Source organism: Crinia signifera, chromosome 2 (genome assembly GCF_055691185.1).
Source record: "Crinia signifera chromosome 2, ASM5569118v1, whole genome shotgun sequence".
Taxonomy (NCBI): Eukaryota; Metazoa; Chordata; class Amphibia; order Anura; family Myobatrachidae; genus Crinia; species Crinia signifera.
Genome location: NC_139218.1, coordinates 258,676,918 through 258,691,008, shown reverse-complemented (window position 1 = coordinate 258,691,008; position 14,091 = coordinate 258,676,918). Strand labels below are relative to the sequence as shown.

Below are 14,091 nucleotides of genomic sequence, written 5' to 3'. Positions count from 1 at the left end.
TAATTTGCTCAATCATACGGGTCTTTCTTCAGTGTGAAAGGGTTAATCCGGGTCGCCAAGCTGCTTAAAGTCCCCGCTTGACCCTTTCACACTGAACAAATTACCGGGTAGAACCGCTTCACCCGGTAATTTGATGTTCAGTGTGAAAGGGGGTATCAGGGGTATCGGTGGTACTTCAGGATAAGTGTCTGAAAATACCGGATTTAGACCATAAAATGCAGTAATATGTAAAGGTTAAAAAACAGTTATTTTGTGGGTATACCATCAGAGATAAATAGTGTAAAAAATAAATAAAATAAATCAATCACACTTTATTGTATAAAAAAGTTTAACAGTTCTGGTCTTTATAAACTCTTTACAGTCAATTATTAGATTTTATGGCAGGAGATTTAACAGAACACAGTAAAGTCACATGGCTGTGTTGAATTAGTAGTAAGGGACGCAGTTGTGTTCGTGACAAATGGCCCCGTAAAAGTTAACAGCCACATTAACAAAGCTGATTTTGCAAGCGGAGTTGTTAGCCCCAAATTAAATGTAAAATAGTTTGTTAATTAATGATAACATTATAAAGTTTGTCCTGCTTAACACTATTTACCATTTCACCCTACACATTCTGCGATACCAGTGAGAAGGGCGAATCACAAGTTACAATCTCTTGATTTGCATACAGCAGCCCCTGTGACTTGGGATAGGTGAAGGGCAACTTCATAAAATCTTTTATGTAGATAGGAGTGCAGCTTTTAGAGCCATGGTTATTGGTCTTCAAATAATATTGGGAGTAAATTACACCCAATGACAAATCACAGCTACTCTGAGTATGGCTAATAGCGTTTGATCAGTGAAATTAGTCAGTGATAAACAAAGGTAGCACAGGGATTTAACATGTAACATACAAATTGTAGTCAAAAGATTAATACACCTTATTTATGAGGGGCCAACTTTCTAGAATTGGTTAGTATAATACATAGGCAACAGACATTCAGGATTCTCAGAATTATTACTTTATAATACATTTTTATGTATTATGTTATGATGTCTGGCATTATCAAGTAATACTACTTAATGTGATTATACAATCATTAATATATAAATACTTCACCCACCCTTTCATAAGTTGCTATATGTACAGTATACATACTGTATATGTAAGTATATGATTTTTTTAAATGTTACTTAGTGATATCATACACGTAAGTGGGGACAATGTAGGCTAACATCATGGGAGACCTAGGAAGGGAATTCTTGCTTGCCTTATTGCACACCCCACAGTGGTGCTAAAAGAGCTGCTGGATTTTTATAGCACATTAATACCTCGTGCCAGATTCAATCAGCCTTATAGATAGGATATCAATGGTCTCCTCCTACCGTACAGAGAAACAGTACTTAACAGTTTAACGTAGTGAAACATTGCAGCGTAGAGGAAACTAGGTTATTTTAAAAAATCAAGTCCTAACTTGCAGTAAAACATTTTAGTGAAGCAGGAAGCCCACCAGAGATACAGTAAACAATAAAAAGGACTGCTATATCTGCTGGGTACCGCAAGGCAGGCTGGGTCAGAACATGACAATATAATGCTCATTACTGGAAGCAGTGGGGAGAATAAATAATAAATCTGTTTAATTAAAAGCAGTCTCTCTATAGATTGTGTGACAGACAAGGTAGTACCTTTCCCAGAACAAAATAAACAAAACTACAAGGCATACTTTATTATATTGTGTGATTGCATATTGTATCCAAGATGAGAATTATTCAGCTGATTAACCACATATCATTTTCTATAAATATATAGGGGCTTTAAATCGAACCTGTCACACTAGGGGCACAGGAGTAGTGGAAAAAAAAAAGTGTATTTAACATAATACACTAAATGCATCACAGCTGCTGGGATTTAACATCTCTACTATCATTCATATATACATGTCTAGTGCCCGTTTGTAACCGAAACGCTGACATCTGCTGGCAGCAAGTGAAACATCTACTAGCTTTCAAAGCATTTGTGTAGAGCGGGCTTGCTAGTATATCATAAAGGAATATTCTGAAAGCACTATGGAGTACATTCTGTTGTTCGCCTCCCTGTGCAACAGCTGATTACACCTAAAGGCCAGTGTTTTCCTGACCCAGGGCACTTGTTGTACCACATATCTGATCATTGCTTGGGTGTCTTGTAATAGTACTGGTAGCATAATCATGGCCATACCACAACTTCTTTACTAAAGCCTTTGATCTCCTGTGTAGTAAAGTCCTGGAAATAAATCAGTGACCTTTTTTTTTTTTTGCAATATTCAAATGTTACACATGTATAACAATTTAGGGAATACATCAGCCAATTTTGCCACTGGAATTCACTTTATAGCTTTACAGTAAAAATGTATATCGCAAATTAACATTAGTCGATAGCCCACTGTACGCAATTTAAATCAGAGATGATAATGCCACACCTAATGGATACTCATCCAAGATGTACATTTCCCTTATTTTTAATAACATCGTTTTTTAAGTGTTATGTATTGTATTGTATTGTATTGTATTGCGTTCTTCCTTGCTAGAACTTTTTGTTTGCAACCCCAACACAGAAGAGAGATCACCACTTTTGTTAAAGAGCGGATACATTTTAAAGTAAAAAAAGTTTAAATAAAAACAAAAATAACGAAATATTAGTCCTCATCAGAATCATTATCTTTGTTTGTGGCAAATGAACTCCTGATTGACGTTAGTAGCTGGTCCTGGATTTGTTGTCTGGGGTTTTCCTCAAGCTCTGTCTTGATGGCACCGGACTCCGATAACTTCCATTCTAATTCTATAATAACAGAAGAAGAACGGTTAGTCAGCAAGCATTGTATTCTTATAATATAAAAATATATATATATATATATATATATATATATATATATATATATATATATATATACACACACACATACACACATACACACATACACACATACACACATACACACATACACACATACACACATACACACATACACACATACACACATACACACATACACACATACACACATACACACATACACACATACACACATACACACATACACACATACACACATACACACATACACACATACACACATACACACATACAGCGCTCAATGTAACCATAAAAATAAGACTGAATATCACCATAAAATTCCACAGATTTCCTTGATGGAAAGCTCAATCTGGATAGGCTTGATATCTGAAATAACATCTACCTAGCCTCACAATTTATTGTGGGCAGGTAGAGAAATAGAAAGCAAACATAGTGCAGATTAACCTTTTAATAAAGCTATTTTTATTATTTGTCCGCACTTACTCAGTGAAGACTTTTTAAACAGCGTAGGATATCAAAACCCAGGCAAGGCAGCTCACAGTCAGATGGGTATAACTTCCCAAGGCTAACAGCCAGATGGTATAGTTCGATCGGGTAAATATAATACCTATAACGATATCCACCAATTCTCACAATCCATGTGAGTTGGTGGAATAAAATACAATATAGTGCAAATTATCTTTTGGTTAAAAAAGACATTTAATATAAGTCCACACTTACACAATGTAGACTAGTAAAAAAGCATAAGGAGTATAAGCCAAGGCAAAGCAGCTACAGATCAGATGGTAAATGACGAACCACACGCAGGTCCATATACCCGTCCGGACCTGCGTGTGGTTCGTCATTTACCATCTGATCTGTAGCTGCTTTGCCTTGGCTTATACTCCTTATGCTTTTTTACTAGTCTACATTGTGTAAGTGTGGACTTATATTAAATGTCTTTTTTAACCAAAAGATAAATTTGCACTATATTGTATTTTATTCCACCAACTCACATGGATTGTGAGAATTGGTGGATATCGTTATAGGTATTATATTTACCCGATCGAACTATACCATCTGGCTGTTAGCCTTGGGAAGTTATACCCATCTGACTGTGAGCTGCCTTGCCTGGGTTTTGATATCCTACGCTGTTTAAAAAGTCTTCACTGAGTAAGTGCGGACAAATAATAAAAATATCTTTATTAAAAGGTTAATCTGCACTATGTTTGCTTTCTATTTCTCTACCTGCCCACAATAAATTGTGAGGCTAGGTAGATGTTATTTCAGATATCAAGCCTATCCAGATTGAGCTTTCCATCAAGGAAATCTGTGGAATTTTATGGTGATATTCAGTCTTATTTTTATGGTTACATTGAGCGCTGTATGTGAAACACCTTCTTTTGTATTTGTTGTATCCCCTGTGGGTGTATTTGGATGTTATACCCCTTGGTGAATTCACATTAGCTGCACACTGTTTTAATTGCGCACCACTGTTGGCACTATCTACTTTCTGCCATACATACATACATACACACACACACACATCAATTCACTGTATATTTGCTTCTTTAGTACTGCACTTAAATCTTGGTACACAATGGAGCGACAGGTATTTTTCTGACATTGGAACAAATCCCATTGTGCCAAAGCAGGTACACACTGAGACAAGTTTTATAAAAAGGATGGAACAATCATGTTCCACCCTTCATAACCATAAACAAGGTAACTCGTGTATATCATTTTTTTACGTTTTAATACATTTATGAAACCGCTTAACACTATGGAAAGTTCCCCGCTACACACAATGTATGTGTAATCCCTAGGGTTCAAGGACCAATGACTGGAAGCTGTGCATGGGTAAGGCAGATCTCATGTTAGATCAAGCCCTCTCATAGACGCATAGTCCACACTATTTGCTAGGAGTCTTTATGTGCTTGACTATCACCATCATATACTGTTATGTGGTAGCAGTATCACACTATTGTGCCCAAAGCCAGCAAAACCCAGTAAGCGTGGTGGTGGTGGGGGGCATCCCAAGCCAGAGAGGCGCTCCCCCGCTGGCTCCTTCCATTTAAATAAAAAAAAAAAACACCTTACCAGGAGAAGCTGGCCGGGGTGGGGCTATGGAAGCAGAACCTCTGGGTTCAGAGTCTGTCCAAATACAAAAATTACCTCCAAAAATGATTGCCACCTTAGAGGAGACAGACGCTAAACTTACTCCTGCACCTCTAGCGAAGTGTAGATTCCAGCACTTATGTGACTTTTTATGTAATGGAGTTATGCCTAATTTCTTTTTTGGCACAAGAGTCCCACAATATCTATATGGCTGCTAATGTTACGAGAGCACTTTGCTATGCTGTGAAGCAGTCACATTTTTTTTGCAACGTGGTAGCTAAATTTTACAATCAAATCGCTGGTCAGCCATGGCCTGTGCTGTGCGGCCCCCAGCATGTCAGAGTAACCAATTGTAGTTTTGCATTTATGCTGAACTACAACGGAAGCTGAATTAGGCTCATTCATTTGTAAGATGCATGCAATATTCTTGGCTACTCTGAGATGTTACATTACATGTAGATAGTAACCTATGAAGTCACAACCACCTGCTAACTTACCGTCTGGAGTTAAATTCATGCCACCAAATACTAGCGGCCCTATGAACTGAGCGCGGATTTCACCTTCACGGTACACAAAAATAGTGGGTAGGTTCTTGTCAGGATAGTTTGGTATACATGTTGTAGAAATGGACTTCAAGAATTTCACATCTTTAAACTTTCTGGCAAGTCCAGTTAAGTGCTGGTTTATCAAGGTGCAAAGTGGAATTCTAGAAATAAAAACAATTGATTTAAATGTACTATATTTTCAGTATTGGAAAAGAGGTAGTTGCACAGAGCTTAGAGACTGCATATATTAACATGTTCTGAATCTACTATCAACATTCTGAGAGTAAATCGTGCATAGAAAGATCTGTGACCATAGACTACAGAGCCAAATCTAAAAGGCAACGTGAACATCACACCTAAATGTGCTTCTTAAACATCTAATCCCAAAACCTTGGGCATTAGCATGGAGTTGATCCACACTCTGCTGCTGTAATATTCTCCACTCTTTTTGGAAAGAGTTCTACTAGATTCTATAGAATAGATGAAGGACTCTCCACATAAGAGCATTAGTGGGAACAGGTACTGATGGGTTATTAAACACTGCCTCTTAAGGTGGGCATTCATACATCGAGCCGATTTGGACCGATTTCGGCCGATTGCGATCAATCGGTCCGATAAATCAGACCAAATCGGTTCTTCATGACATGACATGGGGTCAGGTCCGATGCGCGGAGGGAGGCCACTGATTGGCTGAGAGTGCTCTATCCCAGCCAATCATTAGCCGGGCAGTCATTTGACATGTTATTTTAAAGTTGTAATTGCCGCAGCTGCCCGCCCGCTACAGCGCTATAGTAGACAGTGGAGACTGGCTGTCACCGCCGCCCGCCCCAGCATGCGATTTATCACATGTAAAAAATGGTCGATATTCTGGTCGATGCGTAAATTTCCGAATTCTTTCGGATGGCGTTTTTTAGCCGTCTGCGCATGCGTGGGCAACGCTATGCGCATGTGCTACGCACGGTCTCCGTACTCGTTCTCACTAATACCGTACAGAAATGTGCACCGCATTCACTCGGGAAATATGGGCGTAATATGGGCGTCATTCGGAAATACACAGGGGCGTAGTTTCAAAGTGGGCTAAACTGGGCGTAAACGAGGGAGTGCACTAATTCTGGTAAGCGTGCATTCGGACAGAACACCGACTGCAAACGAAACAGGCAGGAAATATGCGGTCTTCATAAGCAAGTTTCACTTTGCGGACACCACTCGGTCATGCGCTAGGCATTCGGATCGCCCAATTAGTACGGCCGCACCTGAACCACTGTCAGCTGAACACAATACAATCCACTCCTCTACTCATTACTCATTAATTACACTCTTTTCATTGCTTCAATTGGAACCATTGCATCCTAAATGGACCATTACTAAACACACAAATATATGCTGAAAGCACGGCTGCATTTTTTACACTGCAAGCAATGGACAGAACTTGGTATCACTAATATAAATATACATGTCACTTTTTCATTCAGCAATAACACCACACATTTGGGGATCAAATGAAGAATTTATTACAGTTAGGGAAAGCATAACATTTTAATAGCATGTTCAATTGATCAATGAGAAAAATAAATAAATAGATGACCATTAAAAACAATCCCTTTTTAAGGAGGTAGCCTAATGCATAAGTGTGTCATGTGTGTGATGTATGAGTTCCGATGATAGTAGTATGTTTTGCGGAAATACACCGCATCGGTATGTACGAGCAGGTTCCCATCCGTTCTGACGCTGTAAAACCGTGCAGAATATGTGTGTGTCCACCGCACACGCAAGGTTTGGATGTCGTCCGTAAACACGCCCTCTTCTTAAAGAGTGAGTCCGTTCCGAATGCGGAGAACCGGGGGGCGTTTCTTCGTACGATTTCCGCACAGCGTGGCGTGCGGTCCGCTCCGAAAGAATTCGGAAATTTACGCACCAACCAGAATAATCTCCAAAGTCCTAACCGTATGTGAGCCTCCCGGGGAGCTGCCGGGCGGCTCGGAAGAGAATTGGGTCCGCTCTATGGCTCTATGTATGGGGGCCTTTAGTTTGTGTTCCAACACATTGCCAAAGGTTTCTGATTCATTGGGATCGGGATGCTGTACAAGCTTTCAGCTTTTCCACTCCAGTTTCACTTATGGAACTGGCTATAACAGGAAAGGGCTCACTCCACAGTGTCACCAAAAAGTTGAACACAAAATTCTCTAGGATGCCTTTAAATACCGTATTACTTAGAATTTCTTTAACTGAAACAAAGTGGCTCAGGGCAAACCATGAATACGAGTGCCAGTATTAGAGTAGGCAGGACACATTTGGCAGGAAGCATTTTCTTGCCATGCTACAGACCCATAGTTTTAATTAAAATGAGCCATACACAAAGTCAATGTGATTGGTGCAATCCTGTCACCATGGGCGTGCTTCCAATTCACTCCAGCGGCTCAGTGAGCAGCGATATTGCAGCATCGCTATTCAGGGCCGCGGGTGTGAATTTGGCGTACCAAACAAGCATCCAGATTGCCAGATTGAACGTGGCTACATCTGAACACACACATTTTAAAAGGAGTGCTCACATACTTTTGGCTTTGTAGCGTATACATTTGATATACCATCATCCTCATGAAGAATTCCCTTATACAACTTGCATCTACTGTCTGCTTAGCTAAGCCCTTATACATTCTCCAGGAGTAATCATGAGCCACAAAACATGAAAACGTTTATTGGGCCTTTAAATGAGGATTACAGTTGCTTGAATTAATGCAAGAAAACCGTTACCAAAAAGAGAACAGGATAAGTTATAATAAAACCGTTCTAAAAGGACATACCCTTGTTTGTAAAGATGTAAAATCACCCAAAGTTCTTTGCTGGCATTGGTCACTTCTTGCACATAGTCTTGTCCAGAAATCTCCAACACTTCCCCAAATACATTCTTTAGCTGGGTTGCCTGCCACTGAGCCATCCTCTGCTGCCTGTAATGGACAACCATACATCAGAATACAGACAATATGGAATTGTTAGGCAAACCTGTTTATTTTAGCCTTTCATGGTCAGCATACAGAGTCTCCAAACAAAATAAAAGGGATGTTGCAGTGTTTGACTGGAGCCTCCCCTACAGATAAGACTAACCTGTCTCGTAAAAAACACTTCACGGGGTGAAGGGTGATTCATGTTGGATGATACTGCTTAGCACAGACCGCTCCGCACATGCGATATATGCTGAGCGATCTGTCACGGCCATTGCTCTCTGGCGAGACCAACACTGGCATTTATTAGATTTATATTGCATGCAGTATAAATCTAGCCCTGGCATGACGACGCGTGAGACTGCGCATCGCCGTCACTGTGGGGGCCTACACACGGAGCGATCAGTTATTTCTAAGCGATCTACTCAGATCGCTTAGAAATAGGGCTATAATCACCCCGAGTGTATGCTTAAGTAGACCAAATTGGAGATTTGGTATATAGGGAGGACTAAATACAAATATAGAGCATCATGCCTTCAAATAAAAAATTGTGGGGTATATTTCTGGGTATAAAAAGACCAAATAGCTTCCTCTAACATATACGGAATTATAATGGATATAGTTCCTCAGGTGACGCCTGCCTGATTCTAACACTATGCTAGCTGCATAGTCACATGTGTTTCATCACACCAAACATAGTTATGTACATTCAGTGGAAATTGAAGTCTGAATTCCACATTTAAGAAAGAAAAACACCTCCCTTTATCCCGGCACAATGATATTCTACACAGCAGAATATGGGAGTCTTTAGACAAATAAATCACCTGTACAGTTCTATGGCTCTTTCATCGTCTTCACTGAACTCATCCTCGTTTTCCTCCAGCTCTTGTAGAGTCATATCCTCATAGGTTTTCACTATAAAAAAGAAAATACAGAAATTAATGCAGGGCCCAAAACTCAATGTTTGATAATGGACAGTCAGGGATGTACAGAATGCGGTCATACAATACTTTTGTCCTCTTTGAGCTGCCTTAAGGTGCCCATACCCGCTGCAAGAATCGCATGCGTTATGGGCTAGATCACATCCCATGGCATGCGTTTTGCATGCAATGTGCGAGCTATGCGATCCAAAAGCAGTACAATTACACCCGACTTGGACAATGAATTCATGTGTTTGTTGCAAGCACTTCTATTCCTTAACCCTTTGAGTGCCAACATCTGAGAGATGTGCAAAAACATCCAAATGCCAACAGCTCTGTGAGAGATATGCAAAATGCCAGGTAGACGATGTATACAGCGTGGAAGAGGGCTTCTGACTTGTTAATATTTTACCATAATCCAACCGATCTTAAAGGCGCTAGGAGTGTTATTATGGGGCACAAACATTGTAACTGAGCAAAAAAAAAAAAAAAAAAAAAAAGATTAAGTGGCATTAAGAAATTATATTTCTTAAAGAAGAATTATTTGCACATTACATACATATAGATCATACTAATAATTTACAACCTTGAATTCTGATCATGTGTAGGTCCTTGCTTAGCAAAACAATTAACGTTGTGCATTTTTTTTTTTTAAATGGGCCCCGAAATCTTAGTACATCTTCCCTATATAACAAAAATAAATCTAGTGCATTTTGGGGGGAAAGCTCTGTTCAAAGACACATGCTGCCATCCCAGGCACTACAATGACACCAGAAGAAATATATTATGGTTACATAGTTTAAAGGGACAAATACATCTAACAAATAACAATAAAACTATTGCCTGTAAACTAGTTGCCATGTATTGGATGCTATTTACCCTTTTCCAGCACTCACCAACAGACTGTAGCTTAAGGATTTGAGCTTCTTCTTCCTCTTCTTCTTCCTTTGGTGTCTCCTTGGGAGGAATGATGCCTTTTTTACGCAATATATCATTCCATTCTGTGTCTGCATTGGGGTCCTAAAATAAAGAGGATTTTCTTGTATTATTGTTTTACAATCTATTGCATATGTACTGTAATATCAATACAGATGTGAAAATTGTGACAGTGTACAGTCAGAGTTTGCACCTAGAAGAATGCTGAAGATGGGACTCTCATGGTATATTTGTACCTTTAAAGATGTCAAAATGTAATAAAAACTTAGCGTGTGAGCAGCCATAAATCTCTCCTTTTAGTATGTATAAAGGCTTTTTAAATTTTGATGCCATTTTTTTTGGACTCCATCTTGGATTTCTCTATATACTTTTACCATTTTTGGATTCTTTTCTGCTTGTTTTTTAATGTTGGCCTTCTGGATATCGTCTTATTTTTCTTGTTATTGGCTAGAGGAACTTCTTGTTAAGGAACACTCCTGGATGTCTTTTTCTGTATAATAAATACGTTTTATTTGAATTGGAGACGTCACAGAATTTGTTTGGGAAAGGTTACATCTCCAGAGCAGAGCTAAAGAAAGGGATGTATTATACCTTTTTATTGAATTTATGTATTGATTATAATTGTTTTGCGCCACCTGACAGGACCATGATCGTGCGACGATGGAGAAATTATTTCCTTTGAAAACGCACGATGGATTGGAGTACACCAGTGGTTAAACTGTGTGCTGTGGCACCCTGGGACAATTACAAGGGTGCCTTAGATTTGTGCTCCATGAGCAATTCAAATTATTTATAGACAATTTAATAGGTTAATAGTTATTAAATTAACTAAACACAATTTAGTTAATTTAATATTTTTTCAAAATTTCTCAATAAGAAACAGTTAGTCTAGGGGTGCCGTAAAAAAAATGGTTTTCAATGTGCCATGATTTAAAAGAGTTTGGGAACCACTGGAGTACACGATCGGTACCCAATCCAATGTAGATGACAAATCTTCACCACAGTAGGTAAAATCTCCGATCTGACAGACGACCGGCGCGGCGCGCATCGGATCGGAATTGTACTGAAAACGGTTACGATTTTTCTCTTTTTACATACGATGCATCAAAATCATGGTATTGGAGACAAAAAAGTCTTGGTGCGTACCCAGCATTTCTTTCAACCTTGTATGTTTTGAAGAACCATATTTAAAAAAAAAAAAAAATTTGCAGGTTATATCTTACAAAACCAGATGCTTCTGAATCAGTGATGAAAGGTCTCACAAACTGAACAGCCAGATGAAAGCATACATTACAACAATCTTATCTATAAAATGACTCTAAAGGCCCGTACACACTGGGCGACTGAGCTGAAAGTCGCTCAAAACAGCAGGTTTGAGCGGCTTTCAGTTCAAAGCCGCCCAGTGTGTATGCCCGTGCGATGAGCGCTGCTGCGCGCTCCCGCAACATCGTCGGGAAAGCTGTTCATCTGCTGGTTATACCAGCAGAAGAGAGGCTTTCAGGATGGCTTTGTATAGCTCTGCGCTATGCAACGCCGTCCTCCCGCCCTCCGTCAGCGCCAGGCAGGGTGAAAGCCGCCCAGTGTGTATGCCCCAGCGATGAGCGGTGAGCACTGCTGCGCGCTCCCGCAACATCGCCGGGAAAGCCGTTCATCTGCTGGTTATACCAGCAGATAAGAGGCTTTCAGGATGGCTTTGCATAGCGCTGCGCTATGCAACGCCGTCCTCCCGCCCTCCGTCAGCACCAGGCAGGGTGAAAGCCGCTCAGTGTGTATGCACTGAGTTGCTTTCCCCACACATCATCGTTGTCCATACACACTGGGCATAGTCGCTCAGTGTGTATGGACCGTAAAGCTCAGCACACATCAGGAAATGAGCAAATGATACAATGTTGTCCACCATTTCTTTTGAACTCCTGCACAAACGATAAAAGGTGAATCCATGCTAAGCAATTTTACAAACAGATATTGCTATTACTATCATCTGGTGTGTACACTCAATATCATTAACAATGCACACTCCTGTGGGTAGTGAATGACTCCCCTTTGTCTGTACATGCAGTGTCTCGGCAGCAGTGGCAAGCCAGCAGGGATCAAGACATCTCCCTATAAGATTTAATATGTGCAACATACTGTATGATGAGAGGAGTATTGGTTTCTATACAGGTTTTTATATAAATGGATGCAGGGGCAAGGGGGTGTCTCTTCACAAGTGTTAGCTCATCCCAGGTGAATGGGATGGAGATTTGTGCCCCCCCTGTAAATATATTTTTTAAGGGGGGGGGGGGGGGGGCACAAAACTGCATAACAAACAACAACAACTGGGAAGAACTTGTGAAGGGACATTCGCAAGAGAGTCCAAGGGGAAATCATTGACCATATTGTTCAGTGTGTACGCATTCAAAATATTGTCTGTGTGCCCAGATTAATAAATCTGCAGAGATCTTGTCATAGGAGCCCAAAACAAACAACAAAACCCACTTTTGGATATGTTCCATTTTGATAAAAAAAAAAAACCCATTCTCATTACATACAAATATAATATAATCTATTTCTCCTCATCCTGGCAGTCTGAAAGATGAACTGTGAATACCCCGGTGGGTGACACGTACAGTCCGGGTCTGTTGTGGGCATACACCCAGGAGGGGCTCCAGCATTGTGGGCACACTCACCTGCATGATGCCGGGTCCTGGGCACTACCTTAGCGCTGCCTCACCCTGCGGAGACACACATAGGGCACATACTCAGTAACACTACACACACCCGCCCTTCAAAGCGCTAATATTGCGAATTTGCGATTATAACGGCACTAACCGCACATTACCTGGTTCCGAAGACAGTTCACTCACTCAGCGTGACAGCAGCACGGGGGGAAGCTATTTTCTGTTACACCAGACGCTGCTTCCTGTCCACCACTGTCTCCATATAAGGAAGCTGTGGCTGAGCCTGTGTGTGTATGACTCTGTGTGACGGGGGCAGCTGCAGGGCTGTGCCTGTGTGTACACAGTCGTGAGTGTGAGCTCTACTATACATACACACTGTGTACACTATATACAGTACACAGGCGCAGCATGCAGTCATACCCATCGCACTCCCACTGTAACTTCGAAGTTCAATATTGTATGAAATCACAGATTGTGTTTATTATAGGGAAATAACAGTGGCACATTGGTCAGTTTTGCTGCCTCATAGACTGATGCTGATAGGAAAGCATATATTTTATTATTTTTTTTTATACCCTTTTTCTATTATGTCCGTTTGCGTGGATACATTATAAGGGCAATATTTAATTTGTGTACTGTACTAATATAATGCAAGGGTACTTCCTCATCTTTGCGACCACCGCTTACTCTATGGAACTTACATACTGTATGGTTGCAGCCACCGCTTACGCTACGGAAGTTACAGAGCTCTCCATGCCACCACCCTGGGTCCAGGCCACCACCCTGGGTCCACGCCCCCATGTATTACCTTTAGTAATTGTGAGCCCGAAGAGTGGCGAACAAAGCGAGACCGCAAGGGGACAATGGTAATGCTATTCCTGTAACGCTAACATAACTGGCGTAGCTGTGCCCGCAAAGATGAGGAAGTACCAATTCAAGTGCCAGAAAATGCCAGGAAAACCTCAACTGCTTTTTCCAACCTGTAGCTTCACGCTTCATTGAATATCCCACCAACTGTTATACCCCTTTAATACTGTTACGATTAACCCGTAACAGTTGCGGCTCGGTGTGAAAAAAACAAACACCTGGGTCCAGTAACCAGGCAATCTAACCGGGGAAGCTTGCAGGACGCAAGAAGTGCACACGTTTAGGAGCAGTGTG

General features: G+C 40.7%; 1 protein-coding gene across 1 annotated transcript; it reads right to left on the bottom strand.

Annotated features, from left to right (window-relative positions):
- Positions 1-291: 291 nt before the first annotated feature.
- Positions 292-13,202, bottom strand: PDCL3 (phosducin like 3). The gene is made up of 7 exons (XM_083174366.1): positions 13,092-13,202; positions 12,940-12,984; positions 10,231-10,354; positions 9,239-9,329; positions 8,277-8,420; positions 5,428-5,636; positions 292-2,797 (listed from the first exon to the last, which is right to left on the bottom strand). Exons 2-7 carry the CDS (start codon positions 12,943-12,945, stop codon positions 2,655-2,657), a joined length of 717 nt encoding a protein of 238 aa, XP_083030492.1. The 5' UTR covers positions 12,946-12,984; positions 13,092-13,202; the 3' UTR covers positions 292-2,654.
- Positions 13,203-14,091: the final 889 nt, after the last annotated feature.